A 27952-nucleotide genomic window follows, 5' to 3' on the forward strand; every position below is an offset into this window, starting at 1 on the left:
AGATTTTGACAGCATCCAGAGCCACAAAAGGCTTTATGCTACGTTTTCCACATATAGTAGGCCTTACGCTCCAGAAGACCTTCCAGAGTAAGTTGCATGTAATCTGATACATTGCCTCGAGTGATGTCAATCAGTGGCTAAATTGCATTGTGTGTAATGTAGGCACCATGGTCTATCATTGTGCTCCTATAACACCGTTTGACTCATTACGGGCAGTTGAAAAACAAGAACAAGTAACAAATATTATCTTCTCATTCAGCCCTTTCTCTTTCCCTTTCAAAAACAGAAAGCCTGCACTGCCCCTCATGCAACTGAGTGGCATCAGTGGTGGCATTTTGCCACTTCCTCTGAAGCCACAAAAGGCTTTTTTTCTATTCCTTTTATTTCTGCTATTACGTTCAACTCAAGATTACATTTAGAATGCAGGACTTGTGATTGAGACTTTATTTTTTAATCAAGGGTCTAAATAAAGTGGTGTATTATGATACTGATAAGAGATGGGTGGCTTTATAGTTTTAGCTGTAAAAGTGACTGGAATTTCAAAGAATATGTATGTGCTGAATTAGGTTTGTTTTACACCAAATTAAGCCAGTAGGAATAGATGAAGTGCAATCATAGGCGCAGAATTGCGTGTGGACGTGTCCATACCAATCTCAAACGATGGCTGAAATGTCCACACAAATATTGGGGGTTGAAGGGGGAAAAAGTGCACCTCATGCATCCGTACATACATCCGTTCCCATTTCGGCACCGCCTCCCAAATACGTCTTAGAGACACGTCTGCTTCCTGAGGGCTGTCGAAGTTGTTGCAGGCTTTGCCAGTGTTGACGAGCAGATGTCGGGCAAGAAAAGAAAGGTGGAAAACATTAGAAGCTATTTCACCAAACAAAGTGTGAGTCACCCGAGGAAAATGATTCTCCCTCCCCCTCATAGTCTACCGCTAATGAATGCAACACATAGTTTCCAACCGTTTTCTCACTCTGAATGGTGTTTGAGCACCGCAGCTGTCCCCTTTATCAGACAGTGGTGGAGTGGCAGGGTCACAGCTGCAGGTGAACATGAATAAGGACATGGTAGTGAAGTTGGTTTTAAGGGTAAGCTAGATGTAATATTAAAAGCAGGCCTGGTGAATACTACTGATCTTCTTCGAGATTCGAGTTGTGCTGTGTCACTGCGCATGGCATCATTATTTTGTCATCAGACTTTCACCCTTAAGTGCAATGCATAGCATGTTTGTCATCATAGTTTATTTTCTACTATTTATCAGTAACTTCAAATAAATAACCACCATCAGACTCCTATGAACCAAACAGTGAGAGAAAGAGTAACAAAACTGTGCTTCGTTGGTAAAAAAAAAAAACAAAAAAAAAAAAACTATTTTATTCTTTAGATTGCAAAAAGTACAAACGCAATGTTGGAAACAAAGTGTCTGGACTCAGAATGCAGACTAGCTGTCAGGTTGGGGTAAAAAGGGACTATGGAAGGGGAGGTGGACCCAAACACAGTTACCGGAGGCAAGATCAGGGAAACAAAAGGCGAGCTTTATTGAAAAGCTGTTACAAAAACCAAAAGCAGACACACAGGGATGAAAAACAAAGTAGCAACTAAGGGCGAGACAAAGTAGCAAAGCAAAAATACAAAGTTCAAATCAATGTCAAAGTACAAATCAAACATGGAAAAAAAATGCAAAATAAATCCAAAACCTACCAAACAGAACAAACGGAGCATGAACAGGCGCATGAACAGAAAACAGAAAACAATGACCAGACAAGGAGTGAGGGGAACACAGAGACTAAATACACAGACACTAATGACATGACGAGGAACAGGTGAGGAGAGAGAGAAGGAAGGAAGCCAGGATAATGAGGGGGAGGAGCACAGAGGAACAGACAGAGGGAGCCAGAGGAGAGAACATAGGAGAAACTTAAAGGACACATGAGGGCATGGAAAATCAAAACATGACACAAGACATGGAAAAACAAAAACACAACACAAGACATGACACAATGACGTAAATCAAATACAAGAAACCAAAAAACAGATACAAGAACAGGCGTCATGACACTAGCAACAATTTTCCTGGCAAAATCATCTAAACCTCCCAGTCCAGTTCCATGCTCAGCTCCACCTGAGGCGACAGGACGATGCCTCGGTCAATAATCAAACAGAAAAAGCTTTGATTGGTATGATTTTAGAGAAATGTATCATTACAAATGTTGACTAAAAGAAAAAAAAACCTGCTAATACTTTAACTCACTCACATCCTTGATAGAGGTCTCACAATAACACACTCTTTGATACAATAACAACCAACGTTCAAAGACTTACCTCCTGATTCTCAGTGATTCATATTTTCTTTGATTAAAATCAGTATAATTTGAAACTCCATAAATTATTAGATTCAGTGATTCAGAAGACAAACAAGACAATGCAACAGAAGAAAAGTTTAGTTTCTTAGTGCAGAACTGTGCTATATAGCTAAGACGTACTGCAGGAACACTGTGACTGAGATGACAATGACCGCAAGCTCAGTTGTAACATTTGATGCTGTGGAGGAGGGAGTGGTTGTAATTCCCACTGTGGTTGTAGTTCCTGTGACTGTGCTGCGACACACAAAGCTGCTGTCTGCAATTTGCAATAGATAAAACACACTGGAAAGTCAGTATAAAAGCCACCTTGCCCAGTGAGGGCTGTACACATCAGCAGTATCCACACAGTCCAGGCTGTCATACTGTTCTGTCTTTAACATTTTGCCTTCAGGTAAGCGCAGATGCTCTTTCTGATTCACCTTTGTGCTTTTTTCCTCCTTAGTCACTCACCAGCTTTATTTAAACCATTCAGACCCTGTTTTCCTTGATACACCAGGCGAGCATTTACCCATTCACCTACATGCAAAATGTGTCAACCATGCCTTTTGAACTTCGTTTTTGATGGAACTGTAATGATTTGCATTGATTAGATCACTGGAGGAAGGAGGAGGAGGTCATTGGTCCACAGACTGACTGATTCATACGTACAGATCATCCAAGTAATCTGTGGAAGACAACTCACTCGTACAACACCTCCTCAGATAGGCATTAAAACTTTAACTTTATTAAAGCTCTCCATGGTGTGCAATTATTTATGTAAATGCGATTAACAAATGGTTAAAGTGCCTGTGGCGTTGCCTGTAAAGGACTTCATACAGTAGCACATCATGACAGAATGGTGGAACTCAGTGTGTGCATGGGTGGGGGGGCAGGCGGTCACCCCTCCTTGTGGCCCCATTGTTGAAAAGTGCCCTCTGGGGAGCCAAAACGTCCACTAAAGTGCCCTCTTGGCCGATTGAAACATGATAAACTGCCCTCTTGGGTAGCAAAAACGCGTGCTAAAGTGCCCTCTTGGGGGCCTAAACATGCACTGAAGTGCCCTCTTCAGTGGCGAGAATGGTCTGTATTTTCGCCCCTGCCCTTCAGAAAGTCTGTGCATGCCACTGGTGGAACTCATATCAAAAGACATATTGAAATATTTCCCATCCGTTGAATCAGGCATTAGCATGTTGCTCGGCTAATGTGGCTACTCTTGGATACTGATGTTGGACCAATGTAATATTTAGGGACAATTGTATAAATGTTGAGTCTCATTTGAAGCCAAGTGAAAATAAGTAGTGGGTTGGATACCTGTTTAATTTTTGTCATGTTGCTTTCAGTCTGTATACCGCATTATTGCAGTGCAAGCTCAGTTAGCATTACCTTTACTTTCATATGAAGACTGTACTGCACCAGGATCCTTAATTGGTTTAGAGGCAGTTCTTGGACGTGTTTGTTGCTGCTGTGTGTAAATTAACCTGATAGACATGTCCTAAAGATTAAGGTATAGTTATGCGTTAAAAAAGAAAGGGTCAAACTACAGGAATTTGTTTGCTTGGCAACCATCGTGGAACCTGTCAGGCAGTGGTGCCGAGGCTAATTTGGATCATCCTCCTTAGCCAACATTTCTGGTGGTGAAGTTTTTGGTCAAGGAAACAGTCTTCGTAGTGATGTTTACAGTAGAAGTGCAGCTAACTGGAAGATAAAAACATCAGGAGAGCCAACCAGAGACACACTGAATATAGTTGGCTCAGGCCTGCTTGAGCTGACCAATGAGCGTTTACTTTTTTGGGAGGGGGGCCTGAAGTTGGAGTGGGGTGAATGCTGTGCTGCAACGTACAAGAAAGAAATGATGTGTTTTCTGAACATTAAAGCAAGGAAATATATTCTTAGATAAAAATATGAACCTGAAAATGAGCAGAAGTCTCCTTTAATGGATTATAGTTGCTCATTGACATGGACAGACCAAACACAAATTTCTTAGCTTGCAAACCTTTGTCAATGACATTTAAACTTTGCTTTCTGAATAGTCCCATCTCACATTCACATACAAAACAGACAGACCTTCCTGTTCTCGTGGTTGTCATTGCTGCTTTGGCCTGAAATACCAGTCAGAGTGTTGCAGCAAGCATCTAGCTTTCTGTTTCACAAACATGTAAAAAAAACATTCAACCTTCAATAGTCAAATCTACACCCAACCGCGGGCCGTTCTAACCACAATGTCACCTTTGTGCACAACTCACTTCTATTTTCTATCTATATTTATCTCTCATGCATGCAATTAATGTAGGAAACTTCCACGAAAAATGTCTCACTTTTCAGGCTGCTCATTATTCTGTAGTATTTGTTGATGAAGATTAACAGAACTCTCACATGAAGCACAAAAAAAGAAAAGGTTATGGGTTTACAGGGGCATATGTGCTGGATTTTTTTTTTCTTGGCCAGTGGTAGTAACTCTTGCTGTCACAAAAGGGTTGTCAGGAAACCAGTGAAGGTTTCAGGAAGCATGTTGCTGACTTTGAACTTGCCGTTTCTCGCTGTTTTGTACAAAGCATCATATTTACTGGACAAATATGACAGACTTTTTCTTTAAGATGTAATTGACCCTCAATTGCCGCAATATATTATGTAATATCTGAAAAAATAGCTGTCGATCAATAGTCCATCCAAAAATACAACACTGGGATGACACGTTCATTTCAAGGAGTAGTGTGTGTGCATAACACTTCAGGCTTGTATACCTTAAATGGATAAATGGTAAACAGACTGCATTTACAAAGTGCTTTTCCAGGGAGCCAATTACTCAAGTGTCCTGACAATGGACACATTTAAAAAAAGAACTACTGAATATCCTTATCTAATCTCACAGTATATAAATCATATACATGTTTGTCATGTTTCTGATTATCAAGTACAACATCTAGAAGTGTTATAAATGCACATTTACTACATGTTTTCCTGCTGAGAAGAAGAAATGTTCTGAGGGTTTGGGTTCAGAATGCAGACCAGCAACAATTTTCCTGCCATAATCTTTTAAACCTCCAAGTCCCCTATACTGTAACTGATGGTCAAATCAAACTCTCTTAGAAAGATACACTTTTTGTTACATTGACAACACAATGCTTCATTTTCTCTTTGACATTAAGCAGAGACTTTTTGGTTATAACTGATTTTTTAGGAGACAGTTTTCTTTAACACTTTCATCATTCAATCTCGGTCATTATCATTATGATGCTATACATAAATATCATCTGAAACTTGATGAAATGATTAGAAAGACAAACACAAGACAACAAAACAGAGTGCAACTTAAAGAGGTTGTAAGCACAAAAACACTGTTCTACAGAGCTAAAATATGCTGCAGGAACATTGTGACTGAGATGACAATGAACGTAAGCTCAGTTTTAACAGTTGATGCTGTGGAAGATGGAGTGGTTGTTGTTCCTGTGTCTGTGCTGTGACACACAAAGCTGCTGTCTGGGTCGGTGCCAGTGGAGGTGAATGTGACAAAGTAAACATTCGCTCCCGCCACTTGACCCATGATCCAATCCTGGAACTCAGACACTCGGGCATAGACCTCAGGGAAACCAGCCAGGGCACAAGGTACTCCAAAACTGGTAATGCCAGCCTGGACCCACCTTGTGCCTTGTTTGCATTGCAGAGGTCCACCTGAGTCACCCTGCAAGAGGAGAGAAAAAGTTATGTATTATGGTGGGGAAATTGGTGAAGAAGGATGGAAGAAAGTATCTTATGAGAACACAGGATGTCAAATGCAACAATAATGTTTTATTATATTTACCTGACATGCTCCTTTGTTCTCTTGCCCCGCACAAATCATTCGGTCAGTGATGTCTGCCCCTCGTACAGGGATGTAGTTGCAACTGCACTGCTTGTTTCCAACGACAGGAATCTGAACCTCCTGCAGTGGAGTCGAGGAGGGCAAGGACACTGTGGAAGAGAAAGTGGGCTGTGAAATCAGCCGACACACCGAGATAGAGACAGTGGCTCTGTATGCTGTACTAGTCACAGTGGAGCTAAATGCTAACGTCAGTATGCTAACATGCACCAAATTGTAATCTAAAATAACCATTCCAACATTTGTTAAAGCTGCTGTGAGTGACATATTTGTATTAATATAAGTGTTCAAATGTTCTATATCCCAACAGTAATCACTGTATTAGTGTGTCTGCTCAGTGACCCTGTCTCTCCTCCTCCTGCTCATGCAGTAAAAGAGAAAACACATTTCTGGCGTCCTGTCTGCTCACGAACTTTCAGAGAGAAGGATCCTCTTGTTTGCTGCTCTGTCTGTCTGGCGATTATCGCCTTGAGTTCATGTGACAGGAAGTTAGCTCAAATGACAATATTGCCTACAGCAGCTTTAACTAGCACTCAGCATAAAGCACACTTGAGGCACATCATCATTTTTTATTATTTTACATAACCTGAGGTTTTGAGAGAATCAAAGCTTCGACTTGCTAAAAGTGCTCTTTTTTAAAGTATTTTTTTGACCTTTGTAAGGCTTTATTGATAGTACATCTGAAGACTAGACAGGAAACAGGATGAGAGAGTGGGGAAGTGCCACACAGCAAAGGGCCCCAGGCCGGGATTCAAACCTGGGGCCGCTGCATTGAGGACAAGGCATAAAAACACTCTTTTAAAAGGCCTGCAGGATCCTCACCATCCTTTCCAAGATTGCCCCAGCCAGTAGCCCAGCAGGAAGTGGAGGTGTAGAACTTGCTGGTGTTACTCGCCAGGCAGACGGGTCTGATGTAGTTGGTGAAACTGACGGGGCTGCTGAGCTTCATTAGGGCGATGTCGTTGTTCAGCGAGGTCTTATTGTAGTCAGGATGGACGATGATCTTTGACAGCGTACGTTTCACCTCATGAATATTCGGGCCGCTCTGAGTCTCTCTTCCAAGGTAGATGGTCCATAAAGCAGGCTGCTCTCTGGATAAAGCATAATGAAGACCAGTTATATCAATTAGCAAATGCAGATTACAGTCTTGTGTTGCATGATACCCCAAACTGTTTCCATCTTTTACCTACCAAATACATTAAGGAGGATTTTTTTCTGTCAACATAACCTGTCAAATCATTTATTTGCTAGATGCTTACTGGAGAAACATTAAGTTCCAGTTTGCTATATGGTAGCTAGGATTCCTAAGATCAGTTAAGACACTTCATTGAACCTGTGAAGAAAACAGGAAATGAAACAAGAGCTGACTGAGTTTGTCTTACATTAATATGCAGTGGGCTGCTGTGAGCACCCACTGGTCACTGATGAGTGTCCCTCCACAGACGTGACTGTTCACAATTTTGAGGTGCAAGCTGACCTGCCAAGGCCACGACCCAGCCGGGGCGTTCTCACCACCCACTATCCTCGTGTTCAGAGGAGCCGTTCCACAATCAACTAGAAATACAACCGTTGATTAACAACATATATTGTTTAAATATTAAATTTTTTGGAACCAATGAATATTTTACAGTAACTGAGAAACTACAAAAACGAGCTGACATTTACCTTGGGAAAAGATGACTTGGTCCTGCAAATCGTGGCTTATTTTTGCATCAGGTCTTGTAAATGCACTTCCCACCTACGAAAGTTGAGAAGATGTTTGATTTGAATGTAAAATACTGACTCCATTCACATTTGTTACTCTCAACTTGACTGAACGAGTTTTGATAGCTTCTCTTAACATATTAAATTTTTTTAAAACAAATAGCCTATTTGTATACATTAATGTTAAGGTTTTGAACCTCTTCATGTCTATGTTTCTCTTCTTTCTTTCACTAATGGGTCTTAACATAAATAAAAATGTATAATTTAGACACAAATCTATTACTTACATTTGAAATTGTTTCCTAGAAGTTTAAATAAATAACTTGCTAACCTGAAAACGATCCTTTCATTTGAATCAGGTGTGTTGGAGCAAGACTTATACAGCACTTACCTTCTATTTTAAATTAGAAGTTTTATGAATAGTTTTGTTAAGGCATCACAGCGATGAAAATATGATGTGTAAAATTTCCACTTTAAAATATCTTGAAGTGACTTTACCTTTCTGTGTGTGTGTGTGTGTGCATGTGTGTGCGTGTATAACACCATTCTGTGAGTTATTCTATTCTTAAAAACACTAACAAAATCCTACCTTTGCATCTTTTCCCGTGAATGAGACGACCTGATTTCTCACAAATTCCCTCAATCTTTGAAAATCAAGTGCACCTATGCTGCCCGAGTCGTCCTGCAGAAATGCAACACCTGGGCCCTGTTGAGCTCGACATTCTGCCAAAACAGAGAGAGTGCAAAAAAGTGCCCATTTTATATCTATGTCAGTTTTATTGTACATTAAAATGTATTTTAAATACACCTGTAACTTACGGAAAGATATGTGAATATGTGTGATTCTTACAACATAATTTCCATTCCCAACATTTCACATCCTGTTCCTGTCTTTCACTTGTGTATTAAAATATGTAATATCCTGTTCAATTTATACAATGTTTGCTATCATTCAGAGGAGAGTTTCCACTGTTATCGTTGACAAAATTCAAATGCCAAAGAAACAAAAAGTGAGCTTCATTTACAAAGCCTGTATCTGTGGTTGAAGCGCTCATATTGGTCTTGAACCCAAGACCCCTTTTTGAATGTCTTGGTCTCATCTTGAACTATATATACATACTGTACAGTATATATTAGAACACAACTAATACACTATTGATGAAACAGTAAACTTCACTGGATGTTTAAGAATTAGAAATAACTTTTCTGTTTTGTTTCACCTTAACTTCAGTTTAATCATTTGGCCAAAGTCAACATGTGTGTTACTGACCTCACTTGCCTGATCAACAAGAGATTTTATTGTTGTTATCATGCAGACTTTGAAATCATTTTGCTGGTCGAATCATTAACAGAAGTTTGTTTAAGTCATAAGACATTTAACCTCATTATCGCTACATTAATACTAATATTTGAGCTGTCTATCTGTTCTAACCACTGCACCACCATACAGCCTACATGTAATGTGTTTTGAATCAAGTAGAGAGACAAGTCATTATCAATAACTTATTTACAAAAGCTGACGCAGTGGAAACAGTTGCTAAGTAACGACTTGAGGACCTCACAATAGTCTATAGGCATTTTAATTGTTTGATTATTATCCAGGATTATCAGTATTCTGAAATCAATTATTGATAGCACTGTACAATAGAGTTATTTTTCTACACTCTGGAAACGAGGACTTTTGACAAACATTTCAACAAAACAAAATCAAGTACTATACAAATGCTCACTCCTCAAAAATAACCATAAAGTTGGATCAAACCCTCTCTAACACAAACTAAACCAAAAGATGAAGTTGCAAAGACAGAATAATGGATTTGTAATAGATGATAAACTCTTTAGTCAATGTTCAAGCTCACCTTGCTCAGTGAGAGCTGTACACATCAGGAGTATCCACACAGTCCAGGCTGCCATACTGGACTGTCCTTAAAGTTTTGTCTTCAGGAACGTGCAGAGCCTCTTTCTGATGTAGCTTCCTCCTTTGTCACTCCTCAGACTCTCATCTACACCACTGATATCATACACTACCTACTAAAACCTGGTCATATTGGTAGATCGGGCAAACATTAATCCACCGACCCATAAAAGCTCACGTGTTGTGTCGGGAAAGGGTAATTTGTCTCCGGAGAAAAATCAAATCGTGTTGGGATATCAATGTGAAGTGTGCCTTTGGATGTTGGAAGCTCTGACACACAGCCTGGTCCGATGTTGGACTGATGTTGTAATACTGAGGGACAGTCAAGGGAAGCTGATTGATTCATTGACCATGCAAAATAGTGGACAGAGCCCCCGTGATGTCACTCATAGCTCAATGTTGGTGATACTGGACAACACCATCTTGGTAGTACCTGACTCCACCTGACTCCTGACTGATCAAAAATGGGAAAAGAGGTGGAATATGGATGGCGCTAAGACTGAACTAAACAAGCCCACCTAGGCAAAGGCTACCAAGCTAGCTAAGGCTAACAAGCTACCTGTGTTGTTCACAGAGATGAACGTCAAAGATGAACTCATTTGCCCAGTTGGCCCTAACAGGTTGTTCGTGAATCCTAAACTTGGCATCTCTCCGCTCTGGCCTCCTAGTCCAATTGCACAGCAAGCCATATTATTTGCCCAATTGAAATTCACCAAAGGATACTAACAACACTAACATGGTTGTAGGTGACCTGAATTAGCTGAGGTGAAGCCAAACACACATCTTGTAGCGAGCTGTCAATCAAAGCAGCTCCGTCCCTAACACATAATATACACAACATAGCTTATACATACAAATACAGAACTTTAAGCCTTAATGTGATTTAAACAAGGGACTTCTATACAAATTACTTGACAGACTAACACAGTTTAGTGTGTTTTTATTGCTCTGGAATCCAGCTTGCAAACTATCTATGACATATTCCTGATAAGTCCCAGTGTTGTAAACAAAGGACCTTTGATATGGACAACAGTTATTAACCCAGGTATCAGCTTTCCCTCTCAGGGAAGCATCTACCTTTCTGTTTCACAAAAGTTTGAAGATCGTTGTGATATATTCAAGTATTATCACTGTTGCACGCATTTAGTGTGAAAATCTCCCAAGAAAAATGTCTCTGAACGTTTCAGGTCACTCAGGAAGTAATTCTTGATGATGATAGATGAGAAGACTGATTCAACTCTCAGTGAACCATGAAACCGACATGTTATAGTTTTACAGGGGCCTTTATGCCGGACCTCGTCTTGGAAATTAGCAATTAGATGTGTCATCACCATACAATAAAAATGTATTCTTAAGAAACTTGAGAAGTACTGAACATCATTATTTAATCTCACAGTACACAATTCATATTGTACATGTTTGATTATCTAGCACAAAATCCAGTAGTGTTATTAATGCAGTTATTGCCACTTGGTTTTTCACCTAAGAGGAAAAGAGGCTGGTAAGGACTCAGTGGGGGAGAGAATATGAAATCATTTATTGTCCCTTCTTTTGCACAGTTATAAAGGCATTGGGTGCAATATGTCCCAGGTTGAAGGCAAGGGCAGGGACCTGGACATCCTGACCCTGATGTTGCAGACTTTTACTTGAATCATCAACTCCACAGTAATGTTACCTACGCACTAACTTAATCAGAATTCGCAGGTGGGGATGACTTCACACCAAGTTCACTGCGTTCCAGTTGGAAAACCTGTTCTTGTCAGGTTCAGCACTTTTAAGCCGTTTTTCAGCATAACAGTGCATTATGCTACATTTGTCCATTCAGACACCGAAGCATCACGTCCACAACCATAAAGACTGATTTATAGCAGACAAATAAGACATAAAAACTAATAAAAAGTATATTCTACAGATTTCACCACTGTTGATGCACCAAACAGCCATTTTGAACTTTGCGGCTCGGAAATCCAACTTCAAGGTACATTCCACTGGGAATTGTTAAGGTGCAATGCAAAACGTGTGACATCATTGTTTATTTTCTTTGTTTTCATCAGCTTTCAGTAACTTTAAATGAATAACCTCTATCAGGCTCCTAGGAACCGAACACTGACATACAAAAGAACGCAACTGTGCTTCTTTAGTGAAAACTAGTTTATTCTTTGGTTTGCAGAAAATGTTCACTAGAGGAAGAACCTACCTATATTAACTTACTCACATCCTTGACAGAAGTCTCACAATAATACACTCTTTGATACAGTAACAACCAAAGTTCAAAGACTTATGTCCTGATTCTCAGTGCTTCATATTTTCTTTGATTAAAATCAGCATAATTTGAAACTACATAAATTGTTAGATTAAAAGATTCAGAGGACGAACAAGCCAATGCAACAGAGGAAAAAGTTAGTTTCTTAATGCAGAACTATATAGCTAAGACGTGCTGCAGGAACACTGTGCCTGAGATGACAACAAACACAAGCTCAGTTGTAACAGTTGATGCTGTGGAAGATGGAGAGGTTGCAGTTCCCACTGTAGTTGTAGATCCAAGTGTGTTTGTAGTTCCCACCGTGGTTGCAGTTTCAACTGTGGTTGTAGTTTCAACTGTGGTTGTAGTTTCAACTGTGGTTGCAGTTCCAAGTGTGGTTACAGTTTCCACTGCGGTTGTAGTTCCTGTGTCTGTGCTGCGACACACAAAGCTGCTGTCTGGGTCGGTGCCAGTGGAGGTGAAGGTCACAAAGTTAACATTCGCTCCCGCCACTTGACCCATGATCCAATCCTGGAACTCAGACACTCGGGCATAGACTGCAGGGAAACCAGCCAGGGCACAAGGTACTCCAAAACTGGTAATGCCAGCCTGGACCCACCTTGTGCCTTGTTTGCATTGCAGAGGTCCACCTGAGTCACCCTGCAAGAGGAGAGAAAAAGTTATGTACTAATGTGGGGAACTTGGTGAAGAAGGATGGAAGAAAGTATCTTATGAGAACACAGGATATCAAATACAACAACAATGTTTTATCATATTTACCTGACATGCTCCTTTGTTCTCTTGACCCGCACAAATCATTCGGTCAGTGATGTTTGCCCATCGTACAGGGATGTAGTTGCAACTACACTGCTTGTTTCCAACGACAGGAATCTGAACCTCCTGCAGTGGAGTCCAGGAGGGCAAGGACACTGTGGAAGAGAAAGTGGGCTGTGAAATCAGCCGACACACCGAGATAGAGACAGTGGCTCTGTATGCTGTACTAGTCACAGTGGAGCTAAATACTAACGTCAGTATGCTAACCTGTACCAAATCGCGATCTTAAATAAACATTCTAACATTTGTTAAAGCTGCTGTAAGTGACATATTTGTATTAATACAAGTGTTAAACAGCTCTATATTCCAACAGTCATCACTGTATTAGAGCTCAGTGACCCTGTCTCTCCTCCTCCTGCTAATGCAGTATAAGAGAAAACATATTTCTGGTGTCCCTGCCAACTTTATCCAATCAGTTATGATGAATGAATGAAGGATCCTCCTGTTTGCTGCTCGGTCTGTCTGGCGATTATGGCGAGTTCATGTGACAGGAAGTGAGCCAAAAATGGCAACATTGCTTACTGCAGCTTTAACTAGCACTCAACACAAGGCACACTTGAGGAAAATCATAATTTTTTATCATGTTGTCGTAACTTGAGGTTTTGGGCAAATCAAAGCTTTGACTTGATAAAAGCGCTCTTTTCACAGCCTGCAGGATCCTCACCATTCTTTCCAAGATTGCCCCAGCCAGTAGCCCAGCAGGAAGTGGAGGTGTAGAACTGGCTGGTGTTACTCGCCAGGCAGACGGGTCTGATGTAGTCAGTGAAAAAGACAGGTCTGCTGAGCTTCATTAGGGCGATGTCGTTGTTCAAAAATGTGTTGTTGTAGTCAGGATGGAGGACGATCTGGGACAGCGTACGGTTCACCTCATGAACGTTCAGGCCGCTCTGAGTCTCTTTTCCAAGGTAGATGGTCCATGAACTAGGTGACTTTCTGGTTAAAGCATGATGAAGACCAGTTAAATCAGTCAGCAAATGCAGATTACAGTCTTGTGTTGCATGATACCCCAAACTGTCTTCTCTTCTTTTACCTACCTAAATCTTTTACCTACCAAATGCATTGAGGAGGATTTTTTCTCTCAATATAACCCGTCAAATCGTTCATTTGGAAGACGCTTACTGGAGAAATATTAAGTCCCAGTTTGATATATGGTAGCTAGGATTCCTAAGATCAGCTAAGACAATTCAATTATCACTTTGTCCTTAAGTTGATGGCACATTGCATGAACAATATTTGTTGCAGGAGATAGGAGCACGTCTGACAAGGCCAGTGATATGTGATGAAGTGTTTCCAACTTGACTGTTTTCTTTACGACTTTTCAGGCTTTTATTCAGTTTGCATTCACCAGATGGTTGTGCTTTATAGTTTGTATTATTGCATGCTGTAGTGTGTTTTTTTCTTACCCGGGAGCAAATACAGAATAAGTATAAAAACATAATTCAAAGCCATTCAGTTCTCAAAATGTGCAGATGCTCTCTTGTAACCCTTCCTCGGGTTCAGATCTCTGCTTTTGATCCAAGAAGATGAATCCAGTTTGGGTTTAGAGAGGATTGTAACTGTATTGTGTATGCTTTAAACCTGTGAAGAAAACAGAAAATGAAACAAGAGCTGATTGAGTTCCTCTTACATCAAGATGCAGTGGGCCGCTGTGAGCACCCACTGCTCACTGATGAGTGTCCCTCCACAGACGTGACTGTTCACAGTATTGAGGTGCAGGCTGACCTGCCAGGGCCACGACCCAGCCGGGGCGTTCTCACCACCCACTATCCTCGTGTTCAAAGGCGCCGTTCCACAGTCAACTTGAAATAAGACCGTCAATTAACAACATACATCAATTAAATGGTTACTTTTTTTTAACTAATGAATATTTTACAGTAATTTCAAATGAGAAAATAAAAAAAATAAGCTGTTAAGTAGACTTAGACTTTTATTCATCCCACATCAAGGAAATTGTGACAGTAGCATGTAGACAGACATACAGTAAGTACAAGAGTTAAAAATACTAAAAAATACTAAAGAGATTTAGATAAGAGAGAAACGGATACAATATAGAAATAAATACACATGACATTTACCTTGGGAAGAGATGACTTGGTCCTGCAAATTCTGTCTTATTGTTTCAAGTGCATCAAAGCTCTCTACTTGAAACACATGGCTTTCTGGGGGAGGAGATGCAACGGTGTCCAGTTCCTGTTTTGCATGAGGTTCAGTAAATACATTCCCGACCTAAGAAAGTTGAGAGCAAATGTTTGAGGTGTTGTACTCTGCAACTGAATTGACTTGAATGTTTGAATGTAAAATACTGACTCCATTCATACTTGTGACTCTCAACTTGATTAAATGTTCTTTAAGATGCAAGAGTTTTTATAGCTACTGTTGTACTGTTGTAACATATTACAGTTTTTTTTAGAACAAATAGCCGACTTATAGTGACATTCAAAAGCTTTGAACCTCTTGTCACATCTATGTTTCTCTTCTTTCTTTCAATAAATTTGCTAGCCTGAAAACGATCCGTTCATTTGAGTCAGGTGTGTTGGAGCAAGATTTATACAGCACTTACCCTCTATTTTAGTTTAGAATTTTTATGAATGGCTTTGCAAAGGCAACACACCCATGAAGATAGAATGTGTAAAACTTCCACTTTAAAATATCTTGAAGTGACTACAACTTTGTCATTTATTTTGTTGTATTATCCCAAATGTTTCCGGTAATGTTCAAACCCACAGAAGTCTATAATTTTCTTCAAGGAAATGTATAATACATCACCTCAGCTGTGAAGATGTGTGCCTGAGCCACCTCAGATAGATTTTCACCTGCAGTGGTGGTTATTTAAAAATGAAGACAACAATTCCCATGATCCCATGCTACTACACAACATGATCAAACAACATGTTTTGTTTGAGAGACCCCTTGAACACAGAAAGTACACTTGTCTACTGTGCGTATAAATATGATTTATTTGTGTGTGCGTATATTTGTGTGTCTGTATACAAATATAGGTATTTGAATTTTTAACAAACGCAAACTTACCCCAATAGCAAATCGAACAATGTTTTTACTTTCAGCTGAATTTACTGCCTCTGCCAAGTTTCCCCGGTCATTAGATTGTCCGTCTGTGATGACTATCAGAACCTTCGTCACATTTGACCTGGAACCTCTTTGTGGTGAGAAGACGTCTTGGCTGTTAGAAGAAAAATCTGCTTTCAGTGTGTGTTTGTGTACCTGCATATAGTTTTGGTTTATATGTATATGATACATAACAATTAGAAGCTTCTTTTATAAACTTTCACAGACTGATGAAAAAAAACAACAGCAACAAAAAAAACACCCAATGCTCACATCTGTATATAAAATCATCACACAGTAATGTCTCACATTAACATCATGATGGCGCTTACACAACATGTTTGATGGCAGAAGCAGTGAAAGTCCATCCACCTAACTGTCTTATTCCCTTAATTTGACTTTGCCAGTTATTAGCATCAAATGTATCAAAGTAATAATGGATGTAGGGGCTTGTGGAGAACTGGGCAATGGCAAACTGCAAAGAAAGAAGAAAAATATGTCTTATATTATGAGATATATTGGGGGAAAAAAACCCACAGCAAATATTAATGACGCTTTAGAGACACTTTGGTTTTTCCACACCATTCTCTGAGTCAGTCCGTCTAAAAACAATAAAACAATCCTACCTTTGCATCTTCCCCCATGAAGAAGGCAACCAGAGTTCCCATAAATTCCTTTGCTCTTTGAAAAGCAGTTGCATCTACGCTGCCTGAGCCGTCCAGCAGAAACGCAACATCCAGGCCCTGTTGAGCTCGACATTCTGTTGAAATGAAGAGAGTGCAAATAATGTGCCCATTTTATTTCTACGTCCTTTTTTTTCGTGTGTTAAAATGTATATAATGTACATAATTTCCATTTACAACATTATACATCCTGTTCCTGTCTTTCACTTGTGTATTAAAATATTTAATATCCTGTTCAATTTATACAATATTTGCTATCATTCAGAGGAGAGTTTCCACTGTTATCGTTGACAAAATGCAAATGCCAAAGAAACAAAAAGTGAGCTTCATTTACAAAGCCTGTATCTGTGGTTGAAGCGCTCATATTGGTCTTGAACCCAAGACCCCTTTTTGAATGTCTTGGTCTCATTTTGAACTATAGTACACATACTGTACAGTATATATTAGAACCCAACTGATACAGAATTTTAGAAGATATGTAACAGAGGAAGAATGTTTTATAGTTTAACAATAAAAGTTGTCATGTAAAATAACATCAGGGCACTGAAACAGTAAACTTCACTTTTCTCTTTTGTTTCACCTTAACTTCAATTTAATCATTTGGCCAAAGTCAACATGTGTGTTACTGACCTCACTTGCCTGATCAACAAGAGATTTTATTGTTGTTATCATGCAGACTGGTCGAATCATTAACAGAAGTTTGTATAAGTCATAAGACATTTAACCTCATTATCGCTACATTAATACTAATATTTGAGCTGTCTATCTGTTCTAACCACTGCACCACCATACAGCCTACATGTAATGTGTTTTGAATCAAGTAGAGAGACAAGTCATTATCAATAACTCATTTACAAGAACTGACGCAGTGGAAACAGTTGCTAAGTAACGACTTGAGGACCTCACAATAGTCTATAGGCATTTCATTTTTTGATTGTTTTCCAGGATTATCACTATTGTAAAATCAATTATTGTTAGCACTGTACAATAGAGTTGTTCTTCTACCCTCTGGATAAGAAGACTTTTGACAGACATTTCAACAAAATACAATCAAGTACAACACAAACGCTCCTCAAAAATCACCATAAAGTTGGATCAGACCCTCTCTTACACAAACTAAAACAAACGGTTGAAAAGACGGAATAATGGATTTGTAATAGATGATAAACTGTTTAGTCAATGTTCAAGCTCACCTTGCCCAGTGAGAGCTGTACACATCAGGAGTATCCACACAGTCCAGGCTGCCATACTGGACTGTCCTTAAAGTTTTGTCTTCTGGAACGTGCAGAGCCTCTTTCTGATGTAGCTTCCTCTTTTGTCACTCCTCAGACTCTCATCTGCACTACTGACAGCATTCACGCTACTAAAACCTGGTCATATTGGTAGATCAGGCAAACATTAATCCACCGACCCATAAAAGCTCACGTGTTGTGCCTCGAAAAGTTAATTTGTCTCCAAAGAAAAATCACTTGTGTTGGGATATCAATGTGAAGTGTGCCTTTTGATGGGGGCGAGGACATTGGAAGTTCATAGTTTTGCCATGTTTCATTGTTTCCCAGTGTTGTAAGTGAAGGACCCTTGATAAGTAGGACAGTTATTAGCCCACATCTCAGCTACCCTCTCACAATGTCACATTAAAAAACACTCTTCCTGCTTTTGTGGGTGTCATTGCCGCTTTGGCCTGAAATACCTGTCAAGTGTTGATGACAAGTGTCTATCTTTTGTTTCACAAACATTTAAAGAACAGTCAACTTAAAGTATTCAAGTATTATCACTGTTGCATGCAATTAGTGTGAAAATCTCCCAAGAAAGATGTCTCTGAACTTTTCAGGTTGCTCAGGAAATAATTCTTGATGACGATAGATGAGCAGACTGGTAGAACTCTCAGTGAACCTTAAAATTGACGTGATATGTTTTCACAGGGGGCCTTTATGCCAGACCTTGTCTTGGACAGTAGCAATAAGATGTGTCATCACCGTGAGATAAAAATGTATTTTTAGGAAACTAAGGAAGTACTGAACATCCTTATTTAATCTCACAGTACACAGTTAATATGTTGTACATGTTTGATGATCTAGCACACAATCCAGTAGTGTTATTAATGCAGTTATTCCCACTTGGTTTTTTAACTTAAGAAGGGAAAATAACTTACATTTGTTCACTTTGATGGTCTGATCATACATATCAATTTAAAGCAAGACAACTATGAAGACATAGTTATTTCAAATGGCTCCTGCAGCTCAACCCGAATCTTTGCTACCATCTTAGTGTATTATGCTGTTTTCTTATCAATCATTAGCTTAACAACTATCAAAGTCTGGACCCACTTTGAGCTTTCTTTGCATTGCAAAGGTTCACCTGAGTCATCGAGAAAAAGGAGAGAAGAAATACAGTTAATTGATAACAGTTTTTACTGCGCATGTGAGTTCATAGAAAGAAGAATAATGGTTTATCATATTAACCTGACCTGCTCCTCCTGCCCCACACAAATCATTTTGTCAGTGATGTATGTCTGTGGTACTGAGATGTAGTTAAAACTGCACTTCTTATTTCTAATGACATGAAGCGGGTAAGAGGCAGGCAAGGACTCAGTGGGAGAGAGAATATGAAATCATTTATTGTCCCCTCTTTTGCACAGTTTTAAAGGGATTGGGTGCAATATGTCCTGGGTTGAAGGCAAGGGCAGGGACCTGGACATCCTGACCCTGATGTTGCAGACTTTTACTTGAATCATCAACTCCACAGTAATGTTACCCACGCACTAACTTAATCGTGCATTCAATCACCTCAGAATTTGCAGGTGGGGATGACTTCACACCAAGTTGACTGCTTTCCAGTTGGAAAACCTGTTCTTGTCAGGTTCAGCACTTTAAGCCGTTTTTCAGCATAACAGTGCATTATGCTACATTTATCCATTCAGACACCGAAGCATCATGTCCAAAACCAGAAAGACTGATTAATGGCAGACAAATAAGACAGAAATACTAATAAAAAGAATATTCTACAGATTTCACCACTGATGATGCACCAAAATAATTGTTGATTAGGTGCAATGCAAAACATGTGTCATCATGGTTTATTTCCTTCGTCTGATCAGCCTTCAGTAACTTTAAATGAATAACCTCTATCAGGCTCCTAGGAACCGAACACTGAGATACAAAAGAACGAAACTGTGCGTCTTTAGTGAAAACTAGTTTATTCTTTGGATTGCCGGAGGGACAAACCAATGTTGGAAAAAAAAGGGTCTGGATTAATAATGCAGACTGGCAACAGTTTTCCTGGCATCATCTTTTAAACCTCCCAGTCCCGTTCCATGCTCAGCTCCACCTGAGGCGACGGGACGATGCCTCGGTCAATAATCAAACAGAAAAAGCTTTGATTGGTATGATTTTAGAGAAATGTGTCATTACAAATGTTGACTAAAAGAAAAAGCCTGCCTATACTTTAACTTACTCACATCCTTGATAAAGGTCTCATAATAACACACGCTTTGATACAATAACAACCAAAATTCCAAGACTTACTTCCTGATTCTCAGTGTTTCATATCTTCTTTGAATAAAATCAGTATAATTTGAAACTCAATGAATTATGAGATTAAATGATTCAGAAGACAATACAACAGAAGAAGTTTAGTTTCTTAGTGCAGATCTGAGCTATATAGCTAAGACGTGCTGCAGGAACACTGTGACTGAGATGACAATGAACGCAAGCTCAGTTTTAACATTTGATGCTGTGGAGGATGGAGAGGTTGTAGTTCCCACTGTGGTTGTAGTTCCCACTGTGGTTGTAGTTCCTGTGTCTGTGCTGCGACACACAAAGCTGCTGTCTGGGTCGGTGCCAGTGGAGGTGAATGTCACAAAGTTAACATTCGCTCCTGCCACTTGACCAGTGATCCAATCCTGGAGATATATATATATATATATATATATATATATATATATATATATATATATATATATATATATATATATATATATATATATATATATATATATATATATATATATATATATACACACATACACATATATACATATATACATATAGGCCCTGATGTCATTTTAGTTAGTTATCATCTAAAATGACATCAGGGCCCTGAAACAGTAAACTTCAGTTGATGTTTGGAAGTTCATAGTTTTGCCATGTTTCGTTGTTTCCCAGAGTTGTAAGTGATGGACCCTTGATGAGGAGGACGGTTACTAACCCAGATCTCAGCTACCCTCTCACAAAGTCATTGCTGGTGTTATTGCTGCTTTGGCCTACAAAACCTGTTGTGTAGTGTTGATGACAAGCATCTACCTTTCTGTCTCACAAGCATATAAACAACAGTCAACCGAGAATATTCAGGTGTTATCACTGTTTCACGCAACCAGTGTGATAATCTCCCAAGAAAGATGTCCCTGTCACTCAGGAAGTAATTCTTAATGACGATAGATGAGCAGACTGATAGAACTCTCAGTTATGGTTTCACAGGGGCCTTTATGCCGGACCTTGTCGTGGGCAGTAGAAATTAGATTTGTCATCACCGTAAGATGTATTCTTAAGAAACTAAATAAGTACTGAACATCCTTATTTAATCTCACAGTACACAAATCATATAGGTGTTTGTCATATTTCTGATTATGTAGCACACAACCCAGTTAGGTTATTAATCAGAAATAATGCAGGTATTGCTACTTGGTTTTTAACTTAAGAAGAAAAAGAACTTAGACTTAAAAAAAACTTAAATACCTGGTAACAGGTATATAACAGGTAACTGCAGTAGCCTTATTTAGCCTAACCTGGAACTTTCTCATCGATAATAACATTTTAAGGGAAAAACACAGAAGTTGCATTATGGTGCTGAAATTGGTAATAGATAAATAAATAAACAGTAAGAGAAAGTATTTCAACTGTTAGTACATCTCATCACTCACTATCCTCATGTTCAGAGGTGCCATTCTACAATCTGAGAGAGCATACAAATTAAGTACAAATATAGTAAAAGCAGGTTAATTTGTAGCCCTGTTTATTCACAGTCATTCATGGTTATTGATCTTACAGTGCAGCACCTGAGCATTTATGGAATATATTAAATATAATTGTCCTTACCCTGAGCCCTCGACCCTGTAGAAAAGAGAGATGGAAAGAGTAAATCTCATCAGTTTGCCTCCTCAATGTGTGTTTCATTGTTACACCCAGCAAACTTTGCAGTAAATGTATTAGCAGCATGGTGTCTGTGTGCAGCTTCAGACACAAGGTGGCACTACAGTTCCACCTGCTTCTTCTGATGGGCTGGAGCACTTAGTAAAAAGGCTTTAGACCTTTCCCAAGATTTTTTCAAAGCACTTCCCATCACTACAAACATTTGAATTTGTACATCACTGAGATCAAAACTCAGATGAAACAAGTGTGTGAGACATATTTTAATATAACACATCACAGTACAGCTGATTATTCAGCCCCAGTAGCAGATCATATCAACAAGACTACACTTATCCAGGTATGTTTGGGTATATTAACAACAATTTCCTGCATGTTAGATGATTTCAGTTGAGTTTGACTGACATTTAGGTGAGTTTTGTGGTTGGATTAGCTTTTGATATTTTTGATAGGCATACGTCATTGTGTCCACAACATAAAAAGTGACATTGTCTTTTGATCCCTGACAGTTGAAAAATAGCTAAAAGTTTAAATGTTAAAAAGCTTAAAGTATTAGAAACAGTTGAAAAGTTAGCTAAATGCAACAACAAAATGGTAACATTGGATCGTTTTTTGCAGCTACAACAGGCCTGTATTGTACTGGCACAGGTAAATATATTTTAGTTTGAATACACTGAAATGAATAGTGTGACTTCAAATTGTATCAATAACTTGAAACAATTTCTAAGCAACCACTCTACAACACACCTCTCAATAGTTTACAGCCATTTCAATGTTGATAATCATCACTCATCTGAAATCATTAGCTGATAGATCTTTACAGTACAGCCTTTTTTCAAAAAACCCAGTCTCAGTTAAGCTCATATTCACATCATGCTTAAAGTTGTATCTCTTCTCTCTAAAAATAAAGGAAACCTTATACAGATATTTCATCATAATATAATCAAATACGACACTGTTTCTAAATAAGTCATCAGAAATTAGCATAAAGTTGGATCAAACTTAAACACCAATTAACAAAATATACTGTTCATTATTATTAGATTTGAATTAGATTAGAATTACTGATTTGTAATTGATAAAACAAACGTGTAAGTCAGTATAAAAGCTCAACTTGCCCAGTGAGGGCTGTACACATCAGGAGTATCCACACAGTCCAGGCGTTCATTCTGTTCTGTCTTTAACCTTTTGCCGTCAGGCAAGTGCAGATATTCTTGCTGATCCAGCTTTTTGCTTGTCACTCCTCAGTCACTCACCCTCTGTATATGAAGGGATCAGACCCTACTAAAAACCGTTTTTTTGTTCATACCTCAGCTGGACATTCACCCATCTGCCAACATTAGCGTGTTGCTCGGCTAAAGGGGCCACTTTTAGGATATTGATTTTAGACCACTGTAATATTTAGGGACAACTGGATAAATGTTGTGTCTAATTTGAGGCTGTGGTGGGGTATACTCCTCTACAGAACAGGGTGTAGTGTTGGTGAATGCAGCCTTGAACCTCATATTTTATCATACAGTCTTGATAAGAATAGATTAAATACAATTATTCAAAAGTCAAACATGAGACGAAACAATGGAAAGATGACAAACGCAAGAGCAGTGTTAAAGGTTGATGCTGTGGAGGAGGGAGTGGTTGTTGTTCCTGTGTCTGCGCTGCGACACACAAAGCTGCTGTCTGGGTCGGTGCCAGTGGAGGTGAATGTCACAAAGTTAACATTCGCTCCTGCCACTTGACCAATGATCCAATCCTGGAACTCAGACACTCGGGCATAGACCTCAGGGAAACCAGCCAGGGCACAAGGTACTCCAAAACTGGTAATGCCAGCCTGGACCCACCTTGTGCCTTGTTTGCACTGTAGAGGTCCACCTGAGTCACCCTGCAAGTGAAGAGACAAAATACAAACAGTTCACTGATAGTAACTTGTTCAGAATAAGACTGAACTAGTGTTATCTAGCCTAGCTCTAAATATACAGTTGGTGGTTAAATTGGTAAAGAAACGTGCAGGACGAAAGATAACATTTTCTGATATTTTGGAGTGTCAAAAAAGGAAAACGTATATAAAACGAGTCAGTCCTGCGCCTCCAAATGCAAAGATGACGATTTATTATATTTACCTGACATGCTCCTTTGTTCGCCTGCCCTGCACAAATCATTTTGTTAGTGATGTTTGCCCCTGCTGCTGGGATGTAATTGCAGGTGCACTGCTTGTTTCCAATGACAGGAATCTGAACTTCCTGCAATGGAGCTGAGGCTGGCAAGGACACTGTGGGAGAGATTTTGCAGTTTTTAAGGGGATCTTTTGTTTGTTTTAAGGCAGTGGGTAATTAAAAGACAAGTCTAATAAAATGATTGGTGTGTCGACTGGATGGTGACTGCTTCAGGAAAACTCATCAAATGACTTGATGATCAATATTTTTTAATGTTCTGATGCAGCCCAAGTAAGAGAAGATCTTTGACTTGACACTAGATGAAAAGTCTGCAGGATACTCACCATCCTTTCCCAGCCTGCCCCAGCCAGTAGCCCAGCAGGAAGTGGAGTTGTAGAACTGGCTGGTGTTACTCGCCAGGCAGACGGGTCTTATGAAGTTAGTGAAGCTGACGAGACTGCTGAGCCTCATTAGGGCGATGTCGTTGTTAAACAAGGTGTTGTTGTAGTCGGGATGGACGATGATCTGGGACAGCGTGCGGCTCACCTCATTAACATTCGGGCCACTCTGAGTCTCTCTTCCAAGGTAGACCGTCCAAGCACTTGGAGAGTTGCTGGATAAAACAACAAATAAGGACAAATTAACAAAATAAAACTACTGGGCCGGCCAGAAGAAAAGAATTGCATGCTTGCTCATACAGCTAGCCTGTTGGCTGTAACTGGTCTGCCTTTTTAGCATTTAGCAGGATGTAGAATGACTTCACATCCAAGCTGATTGTGTTCCATTTGTTCTCATCAGGTTTGGCATTTTAAGCCATTTCAGTCAGTTAGCAATTCATTCTCCAATGCTCTTTTCGAACCTGTGATTGTGTCTCAGTTTTGCAAGAGAGAAGTTAAAGACCAGCAAATGAAACAAGAGCTGATTGAGTTCCTCTTACATCAAGATGCAGTGGGCCGCTGTGAGCACCCACTGGTCACTGATGAGCGTCCCTCCACAGATGTGACTCCCTACAGCATTGAGGTGCAGGCTGACCTGCCAGGGCCACGACCCAGCTGCGGCATTCTCACCACCCACTATCCTCGTGTTCAGAGGCGCCGTTCCACAATCTGACGGTGCACAGACAACCAATTGTGAGTGCCTTTTACAGGAAAGGTAACGCTGATTCATGTGTTCATTTGTAGCTGCATTTATTCAAAGTCCAAAATTCCTACAGAGCATTGCCTGAGGATTTACATAAACAAGAGCGTTTGTGGGACATATGAAAGGTGACTTACCCTGTGCCTTTGCCCCTGTAGGAAAGAGATACGGAAAAAAGTTTCATCACATAAAAGTTATATTTGTATGCCTCAATGTGTGTTTAATTATACGACCCAGCAAAGCCTTCCAGTTGAGGTATTAATGGTGTGGATATGTGTAACTACAGACACAAGGTGGCACACGAGTTCCTCCTGCTCCTTCTCACTCCTGCTGAGGCGTGTGATGGGCTGTACATACAGTGCCGCACAAAAAAATCATATTCTGTTATTTTAGTATTTACTTGGCCGGTTGAAAGCATTTCCAGAGGGGAACAATACTTTTTCAAAGTGCTTCCTATAACTTTGGGTACATTATTGGTACACAAAGTTTATAGGGAATAGGATACAACACAAATAAAACAAGTTTCACTCAATATTGAGGTTGATCAAATTTCTGCTCTGCAAACAATAAGCTGATAAAACAAGGTGTGTTTCAGTATATAAGGTATGTCTTACTGTTACAATACTGCAATTTGATTTGATGATGTTGTTTCCTTGTTATGTCCTGGATGCTGCTATTTTGACCCTGTCCTGGCTAGGTCTAATTAATGAAAGAGGTTTTTTTTTTTGTTTTTTTTTTGTTTTTTTTCATCTTTCTAGTTTATTAAAGCAACATTATGTAGCTTTTTTGTAGGTTAAAATAACAGTTTCAAAATCATTTTTGATGTCACACCATGCACCATGTATCATCATGATCATGGATCACAGCGTTACATACATGTTTACTTCAACATACACATTTTCAACACATAACATTGTACTGATGTGATGAGTTTTGCTCGTAGTTAGCACCTACATTACCTCTGACAAATTGGCACAGGCATGAGATTTGTACCCACAACAGTGGTGCTGCATGTAGAAACTGTGGGCGCTGGCCCTTCTTTTTAATTGTCGCACAACTAGTTTTTCTCTCTTTTTATTTTCATCCTGAAGCTGGAAGGCCATACATCGCTATGTTGTCAGACCAGGTGCATTGACAGGTGTGCTCAGTAAATGCAGTCATCTCATTGCTCAATGGAAACTCAGTGTATGGTTTTATACCTCTTCCTCACACTTCTTTTGGGACTTGTCTTATTTTTGATGCCATATTATTCAATAAGCGGTTACAGTAAGAAGTTTGGATAGTTGATTGTTGTGTCTTATTCCGAGGTCATCAACCACCTGGGAATGAGACTCAACAATTATTTATTATTCTTTAGAATCGCTGACACTCGTCCTGAGCAAAGCAAAATGCAAAGATACAGCACATGACAGGTTTACTGTCGATACAGACACTGTCACACACTTCTAATGAGTCATAAGTGATCGAGCAGGGTTATTTTTGTTTGGACAAAGGCGTAGAATGCCAAGAAATTTTTTTTTTTTTTTTTAAATTAGGAAGAAAGGCTGTCCCTGTTTGATTTAAGTGAAAGACTCTACAGATTGATAAAGTGGAGATTAAGGGACTACTGTGGTACTTGTTTTGTGTCAGTTTTGGTGAATGGGCCCCATTTCTAAACTAATGTTAGCTACAGTTGCTCGAGAACGTACATAAAGTCACATCCTTTGGACTGTCCACGGTCCAGCAACAACCGAGAGAGAATTTTTCATGACACGTTACGATCGGCCAATAAAAAGGCAATTAATTCATGAAAATCACTACAAATTTTTACATAGTGCTCTCTCACGCACATAAATCTCAGTGTGGGTTCTAATTTTCTCAAAGTAAGCTAGTAAAATAAAAGTCCCTGTCATATCAATTCAAAAAAACATTTTTGAAAACACTGAGAATCCATAAATTTGGATATATTTTTTGGCTGTGACCAATATTGATTTGCTTGATCATAACAGGGTCAACTTCTTTCTGCGTCAGATTATTCAAAGATTAGCCAAAGAATAGCTGACCTGGTGGCTTCTTGAATTGAATAAATCTTGGGTTATTTAGATTATTACATTAATTTAATATGTGAATATTTGACCTGTAATGTGTTTTGAATTATGCAAGGGGCAAGTCATTATCCCAAACTCCTTTACAATAGCTGACACACTTGAAACAGTTACTAAGTAACCACTTGACAACACACCTCCCCATAGCTTACAGGTTTTTTGTTACAGATAATTACCACTATTGGTACAATAATACAGTACAATACAGCACTCCTACAATAAGCCCAGTCATTATGAATCTTCTGTTAACATCACATTTAGAGTTTGTCTCTGGACTGTTATGAAAAGAAACAGAGACTTAAGACAGACATGTCAACATAATATAACCAAGTACAACTTCACCACTAAAGAATTCCTCAAAAAAGATCATAAAGTTGGATCAAAACTTTGCCAACACTGATAACAGAAACTAAATATAAGGTTTAAAGTTTATATAAAGGTTTGAACGTGTTGGTTTGTAATAGATAATAAACTGGTAAGTCAGTATAAATGCTCACCTCGCCCAGGGAGGGCTGTACACATCAGGAGCATCCACAAAGTCCACGCTGCCATACTGTACTGTCCCTAACTTTTTGCCTTCAGGTAAGCACAGAGACGGCTTCTGATGAATTATTTTGCTATGTCACTCCTCAGCCGGTCTGCTGCACTACACCATATATAAACCTACTCAAACCTGTTTGTCTTGATACCTCAGTCGTGCAATGACCTATCACAGACAAACGCCCACGTGCAATGCTTCTGAAGATTCTCTGGTCTGCACTAAATAAATATTCAGTGATGTTTGATTTG

At 39.3% G+C, this 27952-nt stretch overlaps 1 protein-coding gene across 1 annotated transcript; it reads right to left on the bottom strand.

Moving 5' to 3' along the window:
- Nucleotides 1-4262: 4262 nt before the first annotated feature.
- Nucleotides 4263-27769, bottom strand: LOC119010212. Its single transcript, XM_037082186.1, has 22 exons — nucleotides 27661-27769; nucleotides 25217-25231; nucleotides 24880-25048; nucleotides 24253-24555; nucleotides 23631-23671; nucleotides 17842-17856; nucleotides 16592-16725; nucleotides 16298-16440; nucleotides 15930-16080; nucleotides 14975-15125; nucleotides 14527-14698; nucleotides 13564-13832; nucleotides 12846-12994; nucleotides 12244-12725; nucleotides 10267-10277; nucleotides 9768-9782; nucleotides 8498-8631; nucleotides 7870-7942; nucleotides 7587-7758; nucleotides 7027-7295; nucleotides 6148-6296; nucleotides 4263-6027 (listed from the first exon to the last, which is right to left on the bottom strand). The coding sequence occupies exons 1-22, from the start codon at nucleotides 27713-27715 to the stop codon at nucleotides 5689-5691; spliced, it is 3411 nt and encodes a 1136-aa protein (XP_036938081.1). The 5' UTR covers nucleotides 27716-27769; the 3' UTR covers nucleotides 4263-5688.
- Nucleotides 27770-27952: the final 183 nt, after the last annotated feature.

The sequence above is a fragment of the Acanthopagrus latus genome, chromosome 20, assembly GCF_904848185.1.
Source record: "Acanthopagrus latus isolate v.2019 chromosome 20, fAcaLat1.1, whole genome shotgun sequence".
NCBI classification, from domain to species: Eukaryota; Metazoa; Chordata; class Actinopteri; order Spariformes; family Sparidae; genus Acanthopagrus; species Acanthopagrus latus.